This window comes from Pseudopodoces humilis, chromosome 1, assembly GCF_049639895.1.
Source record: "Pseudopodoces humilis isolate 2021_Gansu_Grassland_sample_001 chromosome 1, ASM4963989v1, whole genome shotgun sequence".
Taxonomy (NCBI): Eukaryota; Metazoa; Chordata; class Aves; order Passeriformes; family Paridae; genus Pseudopodoces; species Pseudopodoces humilis.
The window spans coordinates 130,967,503-130,989,901 of record NC_142200.1 but is presented as its reverse complement, the minus strand read 5'-3'; the positions used below and the strand labels follow the sequence as shown (position 1 = coordinate 130,989,901).

At 44.1% G+C, this 22,399-nt stretch overlaps 4 protein-coding genes across 8 annotated transcripts in view; 2 read left to right on the top strand and 2 right to left on the bottom strand.

Moving 5' to 3' along the window:
• NMT2 (N-myristoyltransferase 2) overlaps window positions 1-6,734 on the top strand; it is a 36,266-nt gene extending 29,532 nt beyond the window's left edge. Inside the window, exons 11-12 of the mRNA XM_005518774.3 lie at window positions 2,299-2,436; window positions 2,635-6,734. Coding sequence (XP_005518831.1) covers window positions 2,299-2,436; window positions 2,635-2,655 — 159 coding nt within the window. The 3' untranslated portion in view covers window positions 2,656-6,734. The remainder of the gene's footprint in view (window positions 1-2,298; window positions 2,437-2,634) is intronic.
• Window positions 6,735-6,873: 139 nt separating this feature from the next.
• RPP38 (ribonuclease P/MRP subunit p38) lies at window positions 6,874-10,193 on the bottom strand. 5 transcript variants are annotated; one of them, XM_088056236.1, is made up of 3 exons: window positions 10,139-10,193; window positions 9,146-9,292; window positions 6,874-7,932 (listed from the first exon to the last, which is right to left on the bottom strand). In XM_088056236.1, exon 3 carries the CDS (start codon window positions 7,908-7,910, stop codon window positions 7,062-7,064), a length of 849 nt encoding a protein of 282 aa, XP_087912362.1. In that variant the 5' UTR covers window positions 7,911-7,932; window positions 9,146-9,292; window positions 10,139-10,193; the 3' UTR covers window positions 6,874-7,061. The 5 variants fall into 5 exon arrangements, with proteins under 5 accessions (XP_087912362.1, XP_087912350.1, XP_014103921.1 ...); XM_088056224.1 differs by having other exon boundaries at window positions 9,163-9,292; window positions 10,139-10,191; XM_014248446.2 differs by lacking the exon at window positions 10,139-10,193 and adding an exon at window positions 9,526-9,580 and having other exon boundaries at window positions 9,163-9,292.
• Window positions 10,194-10,867: 674 nt separating this feature from the next.
• Window positions 10,868-22,397, top strand: ACBD7 (acyl-CoA binding domain containing 7). Its single transcript, XM_005518776.3, has 4 exons — window positions 10,868-11,257; window positions 21,738-21,855; window positions 21,954-22,016; window positions 22,104-22,397. Exons 1-4 carry the CDS (start codon window positions 11,246-11,248, stop codon window positions 22,175-22,177), a joined length of 267 nt encoding a protein of 88 aa, XP_005518833.1. The 5' UTR covers window positions 10,868-11,245; the 3' UTR covers window positions 22,178-22,397.
• LOC148185227 (inositol 1,4,5-trisphosphate receptor-interacting protein-like 1) lies at window positions 15,990-18,602 on the bottom strand. Its single transcript, XM_088058989.1, has 2 exons — window positions 18,261-18,602; window positions 15,990-17,729 (listed from the first exon to the last, which is right to left on the bottom strand). Exons 1-2 carry the CDS (start codon window positions 18,600-18,602, stop codon window positions 16,146-16,148), a joined length of 1,926 nt encoding a protein of 641 aa, XP_087915115.1. The 3' UTR covers window positions 15,990-16,145.
• Window positions 22,398-22,399: the final 2 nt, after the last annotated feature.

The following is a 22,399-nucleotide window of genomic DNA, read 5'->3' as shown; positions in this document are numbered from 1 at the left end:
CCAGCCATGTTCATGCAGCACTGCAGCTGAGCTGCCATCTGTGACGGGAGCTGCTTGCTGAGGCTTGTTCACCTAGAAGCAGTTCAGTAACTATTTGTCAGGGAAAACTCCTGGATAGTTACAGAGTACCATTACTCAGACTCCAGAATGATCCAAAAGGAAGTTCAGAGACAGACTTTGAGAAGTTGCTATAATTTTCAGGAGTGGCTAAAAATACTAGTAATTATTCTTAAAAGTCAAGGTGGAGGAAGTTTGGTCTCAGTCAGTGTGGCACAGGGAGCTGTGTGTCTGGCCATTCTCTAGGGCGTGGGTGGGACGGGTGAGGAGGCAGTTCCATGGTCTGACCACAAGGCTTTGCACCTTCCCCTGCATACGTTTCTCTCTCCATGTGACATGCAGCTCTTTTCCTTTTGAGTGAATCATCCTATATCCCTTGCAATACTGGGATTTAGACACCTGTGGATTTCTTAAGTACCTGCTGGGCCTGTAATGCATCGTTAAATGCCTAATTATAGTTGCAGACCTGACAGTTGAGTTTTACATGAAGAGAGGTAAGGCAACGGAAGAGAGATGACAAATGCAGTCCTATTCACAGCCTTTTGTTTACAAACATACTGAGTCTGGCTGGGATGGAGTTAACTTTGTTCCTAGCAGCCCATATGGTGCTGCTCTTCGTCACTGAAGCAGGGCTGATAGCACACCAGTGTTTTTGGTTGTTATTGAACAGTGCTTGCTCAGCCTCAAGGCTTTCTCTTTCCCCTGCAGTGAGGAGGTTGAGGGTGGGCAAGAAGTAGGGAGGGGACGTAGTCAGGACAGGTGACCCCAGCTGACCAAAGGAATGTTCCACACCCTATGTTCTGCTCCACAATAAAGGCTGAAGGAAAGCAGGAGGAAGGGAGGATGCTTCTGGTGATAGCATTTATTTTCTCTAACAATCATTATGCATGCTGAGATCTTGCTTCCCAGGAAGTGGTTTGACATCTGTCTGGCAGTGGGAAGTAGTGAATGAATTCTTTTTGCTTCCCTTGTGCCTTCAGCTTTTGCTTTCTCTATTAAACTGCCATTATTTCGATTCACAAGACATCTTGCCTTCCTTCTATTTTCTCCCCCTCCTGTGGGAGAGGAGTAAACCAAAGGCTGTGTGGGTGTTAGGTTCCTGTCTGGGGACAGCCCACCACAGTCTTCTTTCTGTACTTTAACTCCGAAGCATGCATTTTGGAGGTACAAATTGAACTCAGCAAATTGATTTTAGGGTTTGCATGTCAACTAATGTTTATTTTTATCTTCATATCACACTCTCTATAAAATTAGTGAAGAATTAGTTTGGCAGTTACCAGACAAAACACCCGACCTTCAAAGTAAAACCCAAAATTTTGAGTTAATATCTTAGGTTCTATGCATTCTGCATGGGGAGAGAGTGAAATTTTGCATCAGGATAATCCCTCTAAAACCCTGCATATTGTTGAAGCTGACACTTTCTAGATCTGGAACACACGTTCCAAGTCTGCTTTGGTGGTCTGTCAGAGCTGTGGAGAAAATACCTTTAAACGGAAACCTTTTTCACCCTCTCAGAAGATACTAACCTGAAACTAACCTGCTGATGTTTAAATACTGAATTAAAACTAGATCTGTAGAGTTTTGTTTGAATATTGAGTGTTATATTGCACAGCTTAGTGTACTTGTATCTAGAGTGTGTCTCTATTCTCCCCACTTCCTGCCATCTGAGATTGCTGTTACTGTTACTTACTAACTTGGAATATTTCAAAATCTACTTTCAATACCAAATGTCAGCTGTTGTCACCTCATTTGTCTTATTTCTGAATGTTTTTCACAGCACATTTAACTTAGCATGGTGTCATCTGCACACAGAATGATCTTTGTATAAGGTAGCAGGAAGCCTTACTAAACTCGCTTTCTGTGCTTTGTAACTTTCTTTTAAAGAGTCGTGATGAAGAGTTTAAGTGCTCTTTTTCTTCAAACCCCTTTTTTCCTAATATGGGATGCTCATTTAAAAGAAAAAAAATACCTTTTTTTTTACTGAGTAAAGAATGTCTCTTAACCATTATTTGCTTAAGTAATTGAGCATTATTGTTTTGTACTTTTTGTCTTAAAAGTGTATCATGTCCTGCTGGTGCCCTCCCTTTGTGCTGTTAAGACTCCAGGAGCTGTAGACCATTGTATTTTTTCCTTTTAATTAACCTAGGTCTCTTGGCTACTGTATGCCACTCTGTAAAGTATCATTTGTGTGACATTTGAAAATTTCAAAAGTAAAATTTAAAAATGTTTTGCTGTTGTCAGAAAGGATTTGATGTGTTCAATGCGCTAGACTTAATGGAAAACAAAACATTCCTGGAAAAACTCAAGTTTGGGATTGGAGATGGAAATTTGCAGTATTACTTGTACAACTGGAGATGTCCAGGCATGGAATCTGAAAAGGTAAGGGAGAAAAATGATTTCCTGAATTACATTAGACATAATGGTACATTAATCTACACTGGCCAAAAATGGGAAGAAGTTTTAAAAATAATGTAATTGGCCCTGTTTGTGACCCTTAATTGAGATGAAGAAGACTATTGATGTTTAGATTTACTGCCATACTTCAACTAAAATACTATCTTTTTCTTCTTCCTTTAGGTTGGTCTTGTATTACAATGAGAACGCTTATGTTTCTAGAACTCTTGAGGTCATCATTTGAGTTAATTTGATCTCCATAACTCTTGAAATGGTATTGTTCAAGAGGAGTAAAAGCACAACGTCAGTGATACTGAAATAGTCCATTAAATCTGATCAGTGAAGACATCCACATGTGACCAAATTTATGCATTTTCAGATAGATCAGACGGTTCATGAAACTCTTCTATTGTCCATGAAAAGAATAAAAAGCACATTCATTTAAGTTTCAAAGCTTAGCTTGCACCTGGATGAGAAGAAGGTATTTTTTTCCACTCTGTAGAAAAGACTGTTTTGTACAAACTGAACTTCAGTGGTGGATTAGGGTACAAAAATATTTGCTATTATGTGGATGAACTGCTGCATTTCTATTTATTAAGTGGTGATGTATGTATATCAATGTAACAGAATGAAGGATACAAACTGGAGTATCTTTGCTTATTTACTTAACATGGATATCATAATTTGGGGGAAAATCACAAAGTACGATGCGTTTGTAGCTCTGTGAAAGTCCTGGATGTTTTTGTAACTGGAGCAGTATGACAATGTACTGGTTTAACTAGTGCATTTGTTTCTCCATAAGCAACGCTGCCAAATCAATAAAAAATACAGATTTGTACTTTGATCTTCAATAGATCAGTGGATTGATTTAACAGTATCGCACTGTTCAGTGCAGGTGTTATCTATGTTGCCAGAATGATAATACATTACTGTACTTAATTTACAGTTGTGGCACAATACCTTAGTTTTTCCTCAGTAGAATAACATCAGCCTGTGTGTAAAACTAAGAATTTTAGTAGTGCTATCAGGATATTTATAGTTTGAATGTTTTTGACGCTTCTGCGAAATTGCACATATTCCTTTGTCTACTTTGATTTCCTATGAAGTCTGTAATTCTAATGAAAAGTACCTTGTGTAAATATGTATTCATAAATTGTTCCTGGTAGTGTTTTTATCCTGACTTTGGAACAAGAAGTTTTGCTATATATGGGCTGGTAAGCAGAAGAGAAATGCTCTGCCCTCAGTCCTTGGAAGTCTGTACTGCGCTTCCCGAAATGTTGGAGGGCTGATCTTTGTTGTTGGGTGGAGCTGTTTTAATTCCCTCATGAATGCTCAGCAATGGGAGTGGCTTCTGAAGAACTTTTTATGCATTCCAGCATAGCATCATAGCTAGAGATGATAGCAGTTCTTTCAGCTCATGGATGCTGCAGAATCGTGAGCACTGAGAAAATCTGTGTTAAGAAACTGTTCTAGCTGAAAGTGCCAAATCGTGGTAGTGAAGCCTCTGTGCTGTGAGCATCTTTTGAATGTGACTTGAATATCTCATGAAATGCAAATGTCTAACTTTCCTTTTAAATATGCCTGTAATTATGACAGCAGATTTTGCTGAAAGTTTAATTCTGTACATGAAGATAAATTTGTCTGTTCTTCATAACTGTTAGCCCTACCCACCACCTTGTAGCAGTGGGGTTTTTCTTTCTTCCCGCTCTTTTTCCACTGTGTGAATGGTTTGTGGTTTGGTTTCTTTTTCTTGTTGAATTGTGGTGAGAGGATTCTGCCCTAGGAACAGTGATAAATACTTTCCCTTACTGCATTATAGCTGATTAAAGCATTCGACCTCCTTCAAAAAAGGAAGGGACTGAACGTGGTTTGTTTGACCCATGGTTGTGCACCAGCTTGGGACCTCATGAATTTAAAAGGACTTCAAAGGAGATCTAATGGTGCAGTTGGGCTTTACATCTCTGGCCACTCTTGATACCTCTCTGTTAGCAGCAGTGAAAACAGGTGGTGCAGAGACAGCTTGGACTCTGTGAGGCCTGAGCAGAATTAAGTGCCTGAAAATGTAATTGATGGTAGTGATACCTGAGGTAACAAGAAGGATTTAATCTTGACCCTGTCAAAGACTTAACTCCTAAAAGGCAAGAAGGTGCCTCTTTGGCAGGGCATTTTCATGGAGTGCTCTGGGATGAGGTTCACCAAGGAACTCAGTGTGTTCTGCTTCAGCTCTTAAAGGCAGAGCCTCAGCAGTCTTCACTCAGGGCACCACCCCTGAGGTGGGACAGCAGGGCGTAGCTCTGTCCTCGTGGCTAAGATACTTCCTTGCTGGGACAGCCCAGGTGATCACAGCCCAGGTGAAGTACAAGTTCATGTTCTCTGCCTTCCCTCCCCTCAAAAAAATGCAAGTGGAGGAAATGTTAGGCAGATGATTTCTCCTCTGAAATCTGAAGGCAGATTCTCCCAGGTATTGTCCTTGTAAAACCATGATGGCCATGATGGGACTAAGTATGTCCAGGTAGAAGACAGACTTGAATGTGGGTTTCCTGCAGCCTGACTTCTGCCAAAATCTTCAGGTTAGGGCACATGAAGGAAGGAGCATGGCCAGTCTTGTCCTCTCTTCTAGTAAAATAGTGCTATTTGCATATGAATCCAAGGGACAAAGTCTTGTCTGGCTCACTCTGCATGTTCACTGAGGGGCTGGAGGGCAGAGACATGCTCTTGTAGAAGCTGTGCAGCACTGTAGCTGAGAGAGAAAATTTATCAGCCCAGAGCATGAGGGAAGCAGGCATCTAAGCCGAGTGTTGGGGCAGCTCTTGGAGAGTTCTGTTCAGTGTGTGTTAAGCATGGCCTCTGTCCTTGCTGACTGCTCTCCACCTGTAGTGTTTTGCTGAAGTATCACAGCATCAAGAGGACTTGCATCTTGAAGGTGTCCTAGCCTGCACCCACATAATGAGACAGTTACTATGGAGGTGAAAATTGTGGCAACTCACTTTGACTTCCTAAGCAGGTACTAAACAGAAAGTGAACATGTGTGTGGGGCCACTGTCAGGAGAGACCCTTCTCTTGTTTCCAAGGTTGAACCTGTGTGCATTAGTCCTGCTATGAAGGTAAGACTTCTCAGAACCTAATAGATGTTTGGAAAGGATTGGCAAATCTGAAGCTTACTCTACCACCTTTCCCACTGGCTTTTTAAATATCTGTTACTTCTTTCCCAAAGTAACTTCCTATCTGCAGAGGGAACTCAAATCCCTCAAGATAGACCTGGGCAGGCAGTGAAGTGCTTGAATGATGATTGCTGTGCTTATGTTCTTTACCAAAGCTAATCTTTATGCTCTTTGTGAATTTTACAACTCATGCTATGGTTAGCCAGCCTGGGAATGAAATACTCTAGTGCCAGCATGCCTTCAGTTTTATACACCCAGAACGCCAGAAAAAAAGGATATGTATAAAGGACTGTGAAGCAAGGCAAAGAAATCTCACCTCTTCTTGCACCCTCAGACACAGACAAAATTGTAGCATTAAATGCTTTAACTTCGAGGTGCATCATGACTACACAATCACTGCTCATTGCTACTGCCTGCCTTCATAGTTGGTATCATGAACTAAAGTAATTTCTAAATAAATTCAAAACACAGATGAGATCTGAGATGACAGTGGAAGCCTGGATTAACAAATCTCTGAAAAATACATGTAAATTTTACCTTTTAAGAAACAACAAAAGTTACTGTTATTTTATGCTTTCTTCTACAAGTAAATTCCTAGGCTGATTGCCTGAATTGCAGTGCTATTTCCCTTTCTTCCTACAACCCAGCTCCTTCATTAGGAAATTGTTCATAGTCCCCAGTAAAATTAAAGGAAACTCAGAAGTTACACATGTTTTCAGTCTTGTAGCAGTTATAATTCTCATGTACTTTATGTAAGTATATGGTTTATGTCAATTTTCTGGGAAATAATTTTAGACTTTATTTAGAGATCTAATGGAGTTTAGGTTTACATTTTCTCACAGGATGTGTTAATAGTTTGCATATGGAAGTATTTTTTTTTAATACTGCAGCAGTAGTAATTTGGTTTGGTATTTGGAAATAGCTTTTCCTTCAGCATACCATGCACCAGGTATCAGGTAGAACCCAAGTCTGCATATATTTGTGACCAAAACAAGTTGTTCAGCAGAACAAACTATAATAAGCGTTCAAAAGGGAAGTCTGCCTGTGCTATTTACTTGAACCCAGCTTTAAAAGACTTATACTGGCATGGACCTTTGTTTAAATAAACTTTCACTTTTGGTATTTATTTGTTTGAGTAATTATACTTTAATCTCTTTTGCTTAAAGCATGTTCACCTGTGTAAAAATACAAAGTTCATTACAAGCTTTAACTCTGATTTCCAGCTGCAAATGAAAATACTTACCCCCAGTAAACACTAACATTCAACTCTGACCAATATTCTTTATTAAAGCTGAAAGTATCTCAGCCAAATGCAACATAAAGTTCACAGTGTATTCACAGTGTATTTAGGCTTTACACTGTAAAGCCTAAAAGAATTGTTCAGTTAGAACTGTATTCCATCCTTTGTTTAAAAAATCTGTTTAATGGAGTGAACCAAACTAAAATCAGTTACACTGAAAAAGCCTTTTTCTTTTTGCGAGGTGGTTTCTTTATCTTACTGGGATTTGGGACAAGTTTCTTGATTTTCAAAGGCTGCAAAATTACATTTGAAAAATCAGGCCAGTTGCTTTCTGTATGCTTCCGCTTCTGATTTGTGAGCTTATCCCCCAGCACCTCTGTGAGCTGTTCGGGTTCCAGATTTTCTGAAGAATCTGAATCTACGTAAGACATAGGTTCTTCAGCTGTGTACTGAAACCAGGGCACTTCCAAAGCTGGTATCTTTGGAATTATTGCTGCTATTGCTTCAGTGAATGTGTCAGACTGCTTTTTGAAGCCGAGTGCTAAAACGGACGTTAAGCCGAGAAGGGGCGCGATGGTCTCGCTGAGCCGTGGCACCTGCCCTGCCGGCGTGGTGCGGCTCGCACTCAGCTCGATCAGGTGCGACGTGATCATGGCAGGTTTGGCAGACTTGCACACCAGCAAGAGAAGCAGCTCATTTTTTTCCAGTGCTTTTGTAACTTCATTAACTCCAATAGCAAGCTGTCTTCTGATACTTATATCAGTCCATCCTGGTTTTTGTTGGTGGTTTTCTGTTTCCTCTTTAGGGAGTTGATTGGTGCTAGCATCACACTTCCTTTCTGTTTGTTTTTTTGTAAGGGAACGTTTTTTCTTTCTTAGACTCTCAATCTTTTTAAGTCCAATATGTTTAATCCTTTCTTCTAAGGTCTCTAGTATAAAATGCATATCTTCTCCATCTATGGTTTTCCATTGGAAAACAAAGGGGTTATCTAGACATGTTTTTACTGTGTTTTTTTTTGCTTTCCGAAGTGTTGCTGTCCCTTGCTTAATTACAGACATCCTGAGGTGGTTCTGTGTCACCCTAAGGAAGAGAGAGAAAGACATTCGTTCAAATACTGTATTGTGTGCTGTGGACATTGTTACCAGAAGTTTCTTCTGAGAATGCAGAAGAGAAAGGTATGTCAGTGATACTGGCATCTCTCAACCTCCTACACTTGGCACCGATCCTTCACACATCTTCCACAGGGCAGGTGTGGAGCTGCATTTTTTAAAATTAATTTTAAAAGCTGGACAGAAGAGTTAAGGCAACAGCAGTGACAACAGACCCTTCTAAAGGTGAACAAAAGCAGCTGGAGATTTTACAGATGTAAAAAACCAGCCAAACCAAACAACAATCCATCCCCAGAATCACAGGTTGAAGGACACTCCATTTTCATTGTTGCACAGCTGCATTGCCCCCTTTGACATGGGAGGAAAAGCAAAAACTGAATCACAACACGAAACAAGTTCCTGAATTTATTTAGGAGTTTTAGAAATGTCTTTTCAGCCTTTAGTCCATGCTTTTGTGTTCTTCTGAATTTGGAAGGTATGATAGAAACTTGCAGTTTTTAATAATTTATGCTTTCAGGGAAGGAAGACAATCCCCTACAGGCCTCCAAAAGTTCAGAGGGGTCTTTTGTGTCACCTGGACAATGCCTTCAGGGATGAGAAAAACTGAACAGGGGCTGAGAAAGTGTAATTTTCCTTGCTCTGACTGATCAAGTCCAGAATAGCAGTGAAGACCTGAGGTCAAGCCTGATGACAGGTCAAGCCTCTAACAGTGGAAACTGGAGAGGTCTGGCATTCTCCTCAGCTCCCAAGCACCCAGAATGGTTGCATCTGGGATGTAGGAATAAAGATGTGGCAACTTAACCTATTAGTCCTTTATGGAGCTGTCATTCATGCAGTTATCTAATCCTTTTTGCTTACCATCTCAGTGGTAACAATGAAAACTGAACACAACTAAAAAATGGGAAATGACCACAAGAATTCTTACATGTGACTGAGTTAGAATAGAAGTTTGTGATTGCTTAAAAAAAAATGAGCTCTGGGTCATCGCTTTTAAAAGCTTTCAATTAGGGATGCTCCGATGACCTTTGACAAACAAAATCAGCCACAGACATGTTCGAGAAAAAAAAAAAAACACGGAACATGTTCACAGCTCAGAGATTACATTTTTCTTTTCAAAATGGGCACTCCTGAGTAAAACAAGCGTGCAGGAATAAGGGAACAGAGCAAAGAGTGAAAAAACGAACACTGAGCGCTCCTCCACCTCGCACGGCCGTCGTGACGCCCTCGCTTCCGCCGGAAGGGAGATGGGGAAACGCGGCCCACGTCCACCTCCGCCAGGAGCTGTGTCCAGCCGCTTCCACTCCAGAGCGCTCCCTGGGCTCCTCCAGCTCCTGGCAACAGGGAAACCTGGGTTAAGCACGACCCCAGCACAACGCACCGCGCCCGCCGCCGGGTCTCTGTGGCGGAGACTCCCCCGGGACCGCAGCACCCTCTTTCCGCGTTCCGGGCCGCCGCCCCCCACTCGCCGAGCTCTGCGGCCCCGGGAGCGGAGCGGCTTCCGCCTGCCCGACCGCGGGGCCCAGGCCGCACCGCTCCGCGCCCGCCGGAGCAATGCCGGCCCTACCTCAGCCGTCCCGCGCTCCAGGAACACGCCGCGGCACGCTGCCCGGCCCCGCTCCGCCCCGCTCCGCCCCCGGCCCCGCTCCGCCCCCGGCCCCGCTCCGCCCCCGGCCCCGCTCCGCCCCCGGGGCCCGCTCCGCCCCCGGGCCCGCTCCGCCCCCGGCCCGCTCCGCCCCCGGGCCCGCTCCGCCCCGGGCCCGCTCCGCCCCCGGGCCCGCTCCGCCCCCGGCCCCGCTCCGCCCCCGGGCCCGCTCCGCCCCCGGGCCCGCTCCGCCCCCGGGCCCGCTCCGCCCCCGGGCCCGCTCCGCCCCCGGGCCCGGCCCTGCTGCCCCCCGGTCCCCCGGCGGGGTGGGTCTCCCCGCGGCGCTGCGCTTTCCGGAGCGGGCCGAGCGGGAGCGGCGCGGTCCGGAGCGGGGATGGGAGAGCGGTGCGCCGGTCGGGCGGGTCCCGCTGTGGCGGCTCGGCAGGCGGTGCCCGGGCTGCGCTCAAGGCCGCATCGCGCAGCGGCCGCAGCGTCAGTAGAAAGCAGCGTTCCAGCGCTGGTGCCGGGGCCTGCCCGTGGCGGGTCTCACAGTGGGCTCAGCACTGGCGTTGCCAGGGCATAGGCGATGGCAGACCTGCTCAGCAGTGTGTCAGCTAACGCAGCCAGGGCCAGGTCACCAGGTGCTTCATAGGGACTTCCGTGCTGTGCACGGATATCGCGTTATGTGACCAAGCTGACAGGTAAAGATGGTTCCATTCAGTGTTTCCCGCAATCCGCCCTCAGCCTATGACAAATCTTTGCTACCGCTTTCATTTTCCACATTCACCGTAGTGCACAGCACGGTTAAGCACAGCCTCTTGGCCCTGAAAAAGCAGAGCTTCTTCACCAGGGCACCGGTGCTTCAGAGATGTTTTCAGGTTTTTTTTAAATCTCCTACTTACTTAAATTTACTTGGATTTTTTCCTCGTTAATTCCTGATTTAATTTAACCTGGACTTGTTTCCCGTCCGATTGCTTTTTTGACATGGTTTTATGGAAGTTAGCAGGTAAAAAAATGCAGAAAGATTCAACTATGCATAGGGAACGATGTACATAAATGTATAGAGACATGAATATAAATAATTCATTGATACAAAAGGGATGATTTTTGTTTTTCTTCAGTGGTTACACTTGTAGGGTAGTTTATAAATTAATTTAATATTCTTTTTATTCTGTACTTAGTAGATGAAATTAAAAACCAGCATTCGCAGTGTATTTTGTGTGAGGTATCCTTGGGATTACCCACGTGTTTTTCAGAGCTGCATCTGAAGGGTGCGAGGTCCCAGGTTGGCTGGACAAGGACATGGGCAGAGACTGCTGCAGAGGGAACAGTACCACTAACTGGGCTGGCTGCAATTCAAATCACTCAAGAAATTCCTTTGTCACAAAAACGGCTTGGGGATCTTTCTGTACCACTGCTCTCAACCTGGCGCCCTAATCCTCAGTGGTATGGCTGGAGCTCAGGCTTTCAGCGGAAACGACTGGGGGCTCAGTGCTCCCTGCCCCCACCGCCCGTTCCCGGCGCTTGTCGCCGCTCAGTTGTCCCGGCGGCTGCGAGTCCCTGTGCGCTGCCGGCGCTGCTCCGCTGCCCAGCCGAGGTCACGGGCAGCGCCCATCCCAGCGCCACCGGAGCCCGCTGGCAGACGCGCCGCGCCCCCGCCGGAGAAGGAGCGAGGCCGTTCCCTGAGCATCCTCGCAGCATCATGACTCTTCAGGTACTCACTTCTGCATCTGGTGAGACAGAGACGAGAGGGGATGATGCACTGTGCGTCTGTGTAACGCCGTGCTGGAGACCGTGGTATTTCTTAAGCATGAGGATTTTTACTGCAAAATCAAGGTTACCTTGCGGCAAGGGAAATCTGCTTAAACCCCTGGAGGTTAAATACTGCATTGCTTTTCAGAAGTGGAGGGTGAGAAGCATGCTGGTTAATTGGAACTATTTCATAGGTCATGTAATATTTTGGAGCCTTACCTGTTCAGAGCATGCATGAATTATGTTTCTTCAGATGTGCATCCGAGTTTGCTAGGACTGAGTTAGACATGGAAAGATAGGTACATACTTGCGTTTTTAGTATCTAGATGGTTGCTTGGAGCTATTAAAGAGGAGGAAAACTTCTAACACTGAGACAGTGTTATATGTGCATTTGGGAAGTGTAAATAATTTTTAAAGAAGTTGTGTGTATTTTTTAGGATGTATGCATCTTTGGACTGCTACATTTTGGTAGCCTTGTGTTTTGGTAGGAGAGCTTCTACTTTCTTACCTTCTGGCTAAAAAGAGAGCTTCCTTTTATGTTCTCTCTAATTTTAGCTTTAAATTGCTGTTGAGGAAATTATTGCTGGCTTTTAGCCTCCTATCTTTGTGGGAAATTATGAATACTTCCCTTGTCTTGGCCATGCCCTGATGGATTAAGCTGTTTTTCTTCTGTAGGCTTTCCTATTAGCCCTTTCACTTCAAGATTTGCAAGCTCTTCTATCCCTGTCTCATTATGTCTGTCTCAGCTTAGTGTGTATTTTGCAAAGAGTGAGCAACACAATGCTCTGACCTAGATGCAGGGAGAGCACTGCCAGCAGCTTAGCAATTTTCTTCTGAGCTGCAATTATGTTGAATAGCACAGAGGTTTCATTGTGCTGTGTTAGAGCTAAGAAGAAATCTCTTTCTTCAGTGGGTCAAAATTGCCAAATCCCAAACATAACACCACCTTTGCTTAATTAATAATCACTGAAATTATGGTTTGTTTTATTCTGCCTTGAATTCACTCTAGAAAATGAATTTATTAGCCTGATGATTAAGCAATGAGCCATAAATCATAAGAAAGAGCTGAATGTGGTGTGATATGTTGTTCCATAGCTATTTACAGTTACACTTTCATATAAAAATCAGTGGTTGAAATTTTAAGATACCATACATATTCTGCATTAGACATTATTGAGCTTGTCTGTTCACATTGGTTTGGTTGACAGTTACCAATCATATCCATAAATTTATTGAATCTATTGGAATGAGGACAAATTAATAAAATTATGTTCTCATTAGTGAGGCTGTAACATTTATGAGTTTTGCAAACTGGTAAAATATTCTGCTGTAAATGAAGAATTCATTCAAGCTTTTTACTTTGCAAAAATGCAGTGTCTGATAATAGTCTGATAATTCGTGCTTTTATCTTTCAGGCTTATGTCTGTATATTTTTTTATGCTTTTTATTTGAGAAGTTAAAGGGAATTTTATCGGCACATGATTAAAATAAAATTATATTTTTCCAGGCTGCTTATAAGCTTGTTGTATAAGCAGGCAAATCCTAAGCAACAGTCTGTGCAGAATGATTGGCTAGAGGGGGATAAAGAAAGAAAAGTTTAGTATTTAGATTTAATTTCTGCATGTTTCTTGCTGTGTAAGATAAGCATTTGCAAATTTTTTTAACTATTTTGTGATATTTGCCTGTAGATGCAAATAGAATAAAATAGAAAGATAAGGTTATTAACTTAATTATTTCCTTATTTTTTTACTGTTTGCCTTGTACAATTGAACAGGGCTTCTGGTTCATTCTTACTGTGAAGTTGTTATGGTTTAACACCACCCAGCAAATAAGTACCAGGCACCCACTTGCTCACACCCCCTTCACCTGCAGTGGGATCAGGAGGAGAACTGGTGGTAGGGAGAAGGGGGAGGAAGCAAAATCTCATGGGCTGAGATAAGAATAGTTTAATAATTGTTTAAATAGTAAATATAATACTGTGATAGTAGTAATGAAAGAGAGAGAGAGAGCATGTGCAATTAGACCCAGGAGAAGTAAGCGATGCACAATATGATTGCTCACTACCCACTGACCAAGGCTGAGCCCATCCCTGAGCAGCAATCAGTCCCTCTTGGCCAACTCCTCCCAGTTTCTACACTGGGCGTGATGTTCTATGGTTTGGAATATCCCTTTGTCCAGTTTGGTCAGCTGTCCTAGGTGTGTCCCAGCTGTGTGTCCCAGGTTGTGCAGCTTCTCACTTTCAGAGCATGACACACTGAAAAGTCCTTGGCTCAATGCAAGCACTACTCAGCAACAACCAAAACATCAGTGTGCTACCAACATTGTTCTCATCCTGCATCCAAAACACTGCACTGTACCAGATACTAGGGAGAAAATTAACTATACCCCAGACAAAACTAAGACAGAAGTTTAGATCAGAAAACAATTCTAGACATGTGCAAGATTTCCACAGATTTGAACAGTCCTTATACATTCGTGCTGGCAGACGCTCACTTGCAGTAGTATCTTAAACTTCAAACAATGTGGCAACCTAGGTATGGTTTATTAGTGATACCAATTTTAAATCTTAGAGTTAACAGCACAAATCCTGCTTTTGTTTGTACATGTGTGGATAATATTAAGAAATGTCTGGAGGAGTCAGTCATAGGTGTAGTCAAGAATGTCACATTTCTGATATTTGGATTAATAATTAAATACTTATTTTAATAAAATCATACCTATAAAAAAACCTTGAGCAGTAGGTCATCCCATTTATTTTTGTAAGTAAATGTCCATCCCTTTTCTACATCTGTACCAGTAGTGTGACTTTAAGTGCTTTGCTTTGAGAAGCATCAAATGTGTACAGTTCCAGTTTCTTTGGACCACTATTTTTAATTCCTTGGTAAGGTAGTTTGCATTGCTGATTTTGTTTCCCCTCATTAAATGCTTCTCCATTATAAATGCTGTACGTCTATTAAAAGTACTGTTGTTAGTGCACAGGAGTTTTTGAGTAATTAGACTTGTCTTGCTACCTTAGTACAAAACTCCCTCATATCCTAATGCTGCAGTGCCTGGAACACTGCAGCAGCGTGGCACGGCTGGAGCGACTCAGGCGTAGGCTGGGATGTAAATTCAGAGCATGTGAGTTCCTCTGCAATCCCCATGTCCTTGCCTCTATCCCGAGGTGAGCACAAAGTGAAACAGTAACAGTTTGGTAACATTGAGAATTATTTTTATTAAAACAGGAACAAACTACATAAGTAATCACATGTTTCAGTATATAAAGTTTTAGATTTAAGAATATAATTTGGAAGTAATTTAATCTAGAATTTGGTGCAGAAAATGCCAAATCATATACTTTATTGAATGATCAAGTGTCAGATCTTTAAGAAGACAAATGACACTTGGAATCTGCCTAATTCTCAGAAGGACTGTTATATTCAAAACAGAACATCAGCATTTCTCAAACGTAAAACAGTATCAATTTTAGCACACCAATTCTTCTCTGTACTCCTCCATCTACGACTGGGGATTTGGTTCAGGAAGGCCTTGGTGGGAATCTCCCAGAAACATCTGCTTGTCAATTATGCAAACACTGAGGTTCTCATTGGGTTGGAAGATTATTTGTTAAAAAACATCTGCATTGCTGCAGGATTTTTGTCTTTTCCTTTCATTTCACTTGATGGGTGCTATGAACTGGCAGACCTAGAGATGTGTATTGTCATCATGAATCCTTCCCATCTAATGTTCTGTGAATTTACAGCTGCAGTTTAAACAATATTCAAGACTTAATTGCTGCTTTGTAGGGAGCTAGAATACCCTTTTAATCGCACATCACAACTTTTTTTAAAACAATCCTTTTAAATGCACCCCTCTGCCTGCTGCTCCTTGTTGCAACACTGCTGTTACAGATGTATATCCTCCTGTGGTGAGCACTTTTGTTTTAGAAGACTTGTGCTTTCCCTTTGTGGGTTTCATATAGCAATTAAAAATTTGCAAAAATTAGAAATTCCTCAGAAGTTTGTATCTGGCGAATCTCATTAGCCAAACTAAATTTCTAGACCAAAATAAAAAGTGAATTCCATCTCAGGAGGCAGAGGTGATCCATTTTGGGGTAGAGTGGCCAAGTTTCTGTGCAGGAAGCGGCAATGCACTCAGCTACCTGTCCTTACCCTATTTTGCCTGCTGTTCCTGCCTTAATATAGTTACCAGCTGGTGTGTCCTTACATTAATGAATATGTAGTTTCATGATTCCAGTATTATAAATGAAATTAGAATTTTGACAACTAGATCTATTGAGTTAAAAGCAGTTTAATTAAAAATGAATACAATTTAGTAAATTGAATAGTAATTTGGTATAAAAGAATACAATTTAGTAAAAGAATACAATTTAGCAAAAAATACAATTTATATATGTAATTTGGCAGTAATTAAGTATGATTAAAGCATAAGCAAAACAGACTGGGGTAGGGGGAGGGCTTCTCACCCCACCTCACATATGAAACTGACTGGGGTATTCTAGGTCTGTTGGAATTCAAGAAGAGCTTACACAGTCCATTTAAGGAATAGACGTGTTTATTGAAACAATAACAAAGAAGGGTCTGGAATGCTGAATTCACTAACTAGGGAGTATTACTATCTACAGGAAAAGTGCCACCTAAAGTGTCCCAATCTATCTGGTAATTTCACTAACTAGAGGGTCCTAATACATACGCTAAAAGCACTAATTACGGGGCTGTAACACGTGTAGTAAATGCACTAACTATGGGGTGTTAACATGTACTGTAAAAATGCACTAACTACGGGAGGTTAATATCTACAGGGTCTGCCAAGAGGCCCCACAAGCACAGCTCCGTGCAGGAAGATCCCTTTCAATGGCCGTAGATCAGCACTTGTTTGAGCCGATGCAGCAGGCGGATGTACTCCTGCACGGCCTTCGTGTGGGCATCCGGGCTGCTCGCCAGGGGCTGAAAGAGGTTGGGTGGTTGAGCCAGCTGCAAGCTGGAGGGCAATTTGATCTCCTTGGGGAACTTCTCATTGCCCACGACAAAGTGGTGAAGTTGCTTTGTCTCCAGCGAGCACCGCAGGTACTTCAGGATATCCATCAGTCGCTGACGGAAGTCCCTCCTGCCCCAGCGTGTCGGGGGTACGGTGCTCAGGAGGTGCATCACCACAGTCTTCAAGGTGTAGCTGGAAAAACCTATGCCCATCGGGAAGCAGGTGAGGAACTGCAGGCACTTGCAGTGCCAGCTGTCCTGGGGAGCCTGCCCGGAAATGTGCCTGAAGAATTTTGCCTCTGCCACGGCGTAAGTCTCGCACCACGTTGTGCTTGGCGCGCCTACTTCTGTAGGCTGGCTGCCCACAAAGATATCTGTGTCTCCTTGCCGCACCCCAAAGATCACCTCCACCGTGAAGCTTTCTGTGTCTTTGCTGAGCTGAAATTTACAGGAGCGGCTGCAGGGCTGCAACATTAACTGCCAGTGGCAGGACGCAGGCAAAAGCAGCCGGGCTGCTCTCACAAATCGGTAGAACCACTGGACAGTTTTCTCCACGTCTAGATAGGAGCCAGTGCACAGGGTCTGCAGGAGGCTGGGGTCCTGCTTCCTTCTCAGCTCCTCCTCGGAGTGGTGGAGGAAGCACAGCATGTCCTCCCGCAGCTGCTCCCCTCTGCAGGTGCACAGCAGCTCCACACGGACACAGGAGTTCCTCTGGAGCAGCCCTGCGGCGTCCAGCTCCAGGTGGAAAGCGTGTCCTGGAGGGGGACTCAGGGGTACAAGCACGCGGTACACAACATCTTGTGCATGGGGACTCCAGCCTTCAAAGGCGCTGCCCACTCCGATGGCTTGTTGTGGCACCGGGTAGAAACAGTTGGAAAAGTCTTGTCCAAAGATGTCTCTCAGCTTGTCCATCAGCTCCATTACCAGCGAGCAACCTTTGTCCAGGTCCACTACATGCAACTCTATGCGCTCCTCTAAAGGCCTTCCAAGGTTCCCCTTGATATTGTGGTCATCGTCTTTTCTCTTTGAATCCCGTTTGTCTTCTTCAAGTCTGGCAGCATTGGCTTCCTCGCCCTCCTCTGAACCACGGTTTACTTCTTCCTTTGCACCATCATTGCCTTTTTGTGCTTCATTTCCAGCACTGCTTTCTGTCTTTGCATCAATGTTATTGCCTTCTTCATTTCCATCCTTGTCTTCTTCCACATTTGCATTGTTGCTTTTGATTTCTTCCTTTGCAACAATGTTGTGTCCTCCTTTTTCTTCTTTATCTTCTTCATTTCCACCAGCATGGGCTTCCTCAAAATTCTCACCGTGGTTTACTTCTTCTTTTGCATCATCATTGGCTTCTTTTGCTTCATTCCCAGCACTGCTTTTTGCCTTTACATCAATGTTGCTGCCTTCTTCATTTCCATCCTTATTGTCTTCTTCCACATTTGCATCGTTGCTTTCAATTTCTTTCTTTGCAACAATGTTGTGTCCTCCTTCTTTATCTTCCTCTTCCTCATTTTCTTCTTCTTTTTCTTCCTCTTCATTTCCAGCAGCCTGGGCTTCCTCAAAATTCTCACCGTGGTTTACTCCTTCTTTTGCATCATCATTGCCGTCTTTTGCTTCATTTCCAGCACTGCTTTCGGCCTTTATATCAATGGTGCTGCCTTCTTCATTTCCATCCATCGTATTTTCTTCCACATTTGCATTGTTGCTTTTGATTTCTCTCTCTGCAGCTGTGTTGCCTCCACCTTCTTCTTCATCTTCTTCCTCATTTCCAGCTGCATTGGCTTCCTCAAACTTCTCACCCTGGTTTACTCCTTCTGTTGCATCCTCATTGCCCTCTTCTGCCTCATTTCCAGCACTGCTTTCTGCCTTTGCATCAACGTTGCTGCCTTCTTCATTTCCATCCATAGTGCCTTCTTCCACATTGGTGCTTTCTATTTCTTTCTCTGCAACAATGTTGTCTCCTCCTTCTTCTTCCCCTCCTTCTTCTCCTTCGACTTCTTCTTCTTCCTCCACCAAGTTGCTGCTGGACCTCTCCTTGATGCCACTGGTGTCGGGATTGCGTCTGATTTTCCCGAGTCCAAACCACAGTGCCACGAGAAGGACCACGATTCCAGTTAGAGCCCAGAACTGCCAGACCAGCAGGGCTCCCCAGGTGCCACCACTCTGCTCCAGGTTCTTCTGCTCCAGCTCCTCAAGCAGCTGAGCCATCTGCTGGTTCAGATGCTCAGCACGCTGCTGCATGCGCTCCCGTGTGGCCTCATCCAGCCCGTCCCCGGCCCGCTGCGGGTACTGGATGAGGCCTTGCGCAAGCAAGAGGAGAAATGCCGTGGCCAGCATGGCCTAAGGTGCTTTGCAGGGCTTGAGTGGGGATGGGAGGGAGGTACTGATAAGGGAAATGGGGACAGGAGCCCCCGGGGAAATGAAAACAGGCAAGAGGGGGCCGGGCAGCTGGCAGGCTGCAAGGCCTGTGCCGCTGGCCCGGCAGCAGCACCGCGCCCTGGCAAAGGTGCTCCTGCCAGAGCCTGCCCTCTGGATGCCCGCTGAGACCCGGCTGCCCGGGTACTCGCGTTTCTGCCGTCGGCCTCCTCCTTCGGCGTTCAGCACAGCCTCCTGTCTGCGTGCGCACTCGCCGCTCGCCGAGGCTGTACTGGGCCAGCGTCACCTGCTCCTAATGTTGCTAGCTGCACCCATTGTGACACAAGGTGCTGTGATGTCACAGGTGACAGAGTGCATCCCGGCCAGACCAGCCCCGCCCTCCATCTCTACCCCAGCCCTGGGACTCATAATGGCCCCGGGCAACCAAAGACGTGACCCACGCAAAGAGCACACCGACGGGTCATAATGGAGCCCCGGCACCCTAGAATTGGGGGTCTTCAGTCTTCTTTTGGTGGTCTTTTGACCAAGGCTTACACTCATCCTCGCTGTCCTCTGGATGGCCTCACAGGTTGCATGTCCATATTAAGCATTGTGTTATGTAAGTCACTAATTAGTCTTACATTTAATAATTTTCAGGCTCTATGCCTAAAGTCGTTCCAACTTGGTCCATCTCAAGTTTGATTTCATTTTGGGACATCACTTATCTCAAAACTACATCCTGTACCTTAATTTTAACATGTAACATCTGTAAAGGGGTACATCTGCTTTGTAACACTAATTCCCTTGGTTGCTTATAATAATAACTTTCCAAATAGTTACAATTTAGTTAGCATGAATCAATTCCATTTATCACACCAGGAAGGGGCCTTTTTGAGAGGAAACATTGCTTGAACATCATTCTCTAATTAAATTACTACTCATTTTTCCTTCTTAAATTTAAAATCAGAAATAATCTTTCTCTTGTACTTTCTCTCTGTTTAAATACAGAATGCTGTAGTGAATCTAGCTCTCATTCATATTTGATTATTTCCATCACCTGGTCCACCCAGCAAAGTTACTTGCCAAGGAGAAAGGCATCAATTAAAGGGACAAACATGCATTAGGTTTTCTTATTAAAAAAAAAAAAAATCTAATTATTAATCTTTCCTGTAACTAAAGGGAAAGGTGGTATGAAGAAGCACAATGCGGACTTCTGAGTTAATGCCAGGATATCAGTGATTTAAACAGAGCTGCAGCACTCATGCTGAAATCATTGCTGACATTTATACAAACTTTTAAGCTGGTGTAGTAGGTTGATGCTGGCCAGATGCTAGGCACCCACCAAAGCCACTCACTCTCGTCTGCAGCTGGACAGAGGAGAGAAAATTTAACAAAGGGTTCATGAGTTAAGGACATGGAACAATCACTCATTAAATACCATCAAGGACAAAATGAGAAGTAAAATAAGCCCTTATATACACGTTCCCCCCACCCCTCCCTCCTTCCAGCTCTAGCCCGACCCCAGCAGTGCAGGGGGACAGGGAATGGGGGTTATGGTCAGTTCCTCACCCGTGGCTTCTGCTGCTCTGGGAGAGGAGTCATTCCCCTGCTGCACCGTGGGGTGACACAGAGACAGTTCTCTGTGAACCTCTCCAATGTGAGCTCATCTCACGAGCAACAGCTCCCTGTGACCTGCTGCAAGGTGAGTCCATCCCGTGGGGAACAGTCCTCCCCAGACTGCTGCAGCGTGGGTCACTCCTCCACGGCTGCAGTCCTTCCAGGACAGGCTGCTCCAGCCTGGGAGCAGGGCCCCTCTCTCCATGGGTCTCCCACAGGATCACAGCCTCCTCCCAGGCATCCACGTGCTCCGGTGTGGGGCTCCTCCATGGGCTGTGTGTGGATCCCTGCATCCCCCAGGCCCTCCATGGGCTGCAGGGGCACAGCTGCTGCACCATGGGCTGCACCACGGCCTGCAGGGGAATCTCGGCTATGGCACCTGGAGTGCCTCCTGCCGCTCCTGCACTGACCTGGGTGTCTGCAGGGCTGTTCCTCTCACGTTCTGGCTCTGCTCTGGCCATAGTTACAACTGCACAAACACTTATTTTATCTTCCTTCTTAAATCCGTTACCACTGAGGCATCACCACCATTTCTAATCGGCCCAGCCTTGGCCAGCAGCACATCCATCTTTGCAGCCACCAGGAATTGGCTCTGCTGGACATGGTGGAAGATTCTGGCAGCTTTTTATGGAAAATACCCTTGTAGTCCCTCCACTACCAAAAAACAGGCCATGCAAAACCAATACAGCTGGTTTTGTACATATTAAATATGAGTGCAGGATATACTGCAGTTCTGCAAATGCAGATCCAATTCAAAAGCTATAATAATAGTTGAAACCAGCATATAGCATGTTAAAGCGCTTGTATCATTCTGCATTAGAGTAGTGCAGGGACCTGATGGGTCTGTAGTCACTATACAAAGTCTAGCTCTCTCTGAAATGTTGTCGGCATGAAACAAAACTCCAAACCTTAGCCTGAGACCTGATTTATAGCGAGAATGGCTATAGCCTCAGGGTGATGTGAGATTCACAGTGATGAAAGGAGTAAATTTATACTTTACTCTGGTGCTCTCCTGTGTTTCAGAGCTGGCTGTGGAAGGTGGTCCTGGCAGTAACTCATCTCCATGAGGTACCTCTGTGCCAGCTGTTGGTCACCTATTTCCCTGCCAGCAGAGCAGTGGAAATGGAGGGTGAATTGGGCAGTACCATTCAGAGGGGGATTTGAGCTCCACCACTTGAGCCAACACAGTGCAGGCAGGGTCAAAAAAATTCAGAGATCACTGTGGGGTGTAAAGTTCAGTGAATGGTGTCATACCTCTAGTGTGACTGTAAAAGACACATATGCTACATAAATTGTGGAGGCTGCTTGCCCCTATCAGCTGTACAAGCCTAGATCCCTTTATACAAATGTACACATCTTGAAGCTTCTTCCATGGAGAAAGTGTTGTCTGATGGTTAAACCCAAGTGAGTCACTGAGAATATCTAATGATATTAGATTGTGTCTTATAACTCATGTTTTAAATACACCCATTGAGAGAACACTTTCTGTTCTTTCATCAGGCTGACTTTGATGGTGCTGCAGAAGATGTAAAAAAATTAAAAACAAGACCAACTGATGAAGAACTGAAGGAACTCTATGGATTCTACAAACAGGCTACTGTTGGAGATATTAATATTGGTATTACCATATATACTTCACATTTACATATATTGATAAAATCAAGCTGATGTTGTGTAAATCTCATGATAACCAAAGCTATGCATTTATTTTGACAGAATGTCCAGGAATGCTAGATTTGAAAGGCAAAGCCAAATGGGAGGCGTGGAACCTGAAAAAAGGTGTTACACCAATTGAATTTACATCCTGTAGTCAAGTTTATAGGATGACAAATGAGGAAAGATAATGACTCCTACTTTCCTTTGCAGGTTTGTCAAAGGAGGATGCCATGAGTGCCTATATCTCTAAAGCAAGAGCAATGGTAGAAAAATATGGGATCTAGAATATTCAAAGTAATTCCCACTAATAATTAACTGTTCAGCTAATGAACTAACTGTTGAGAAAAATGCAGTACTAACTCTTTATTGTATAGTCTGACACTAATATATTTTAAGCATAAGCTGTTTGACTGTAAAGGGTATTTACATATATAATGCATTTTTAGCTTGTATATTAATCTAAATAAATTTGAACTGAATAAATTAAACTCTGTGAGAATTGTGGA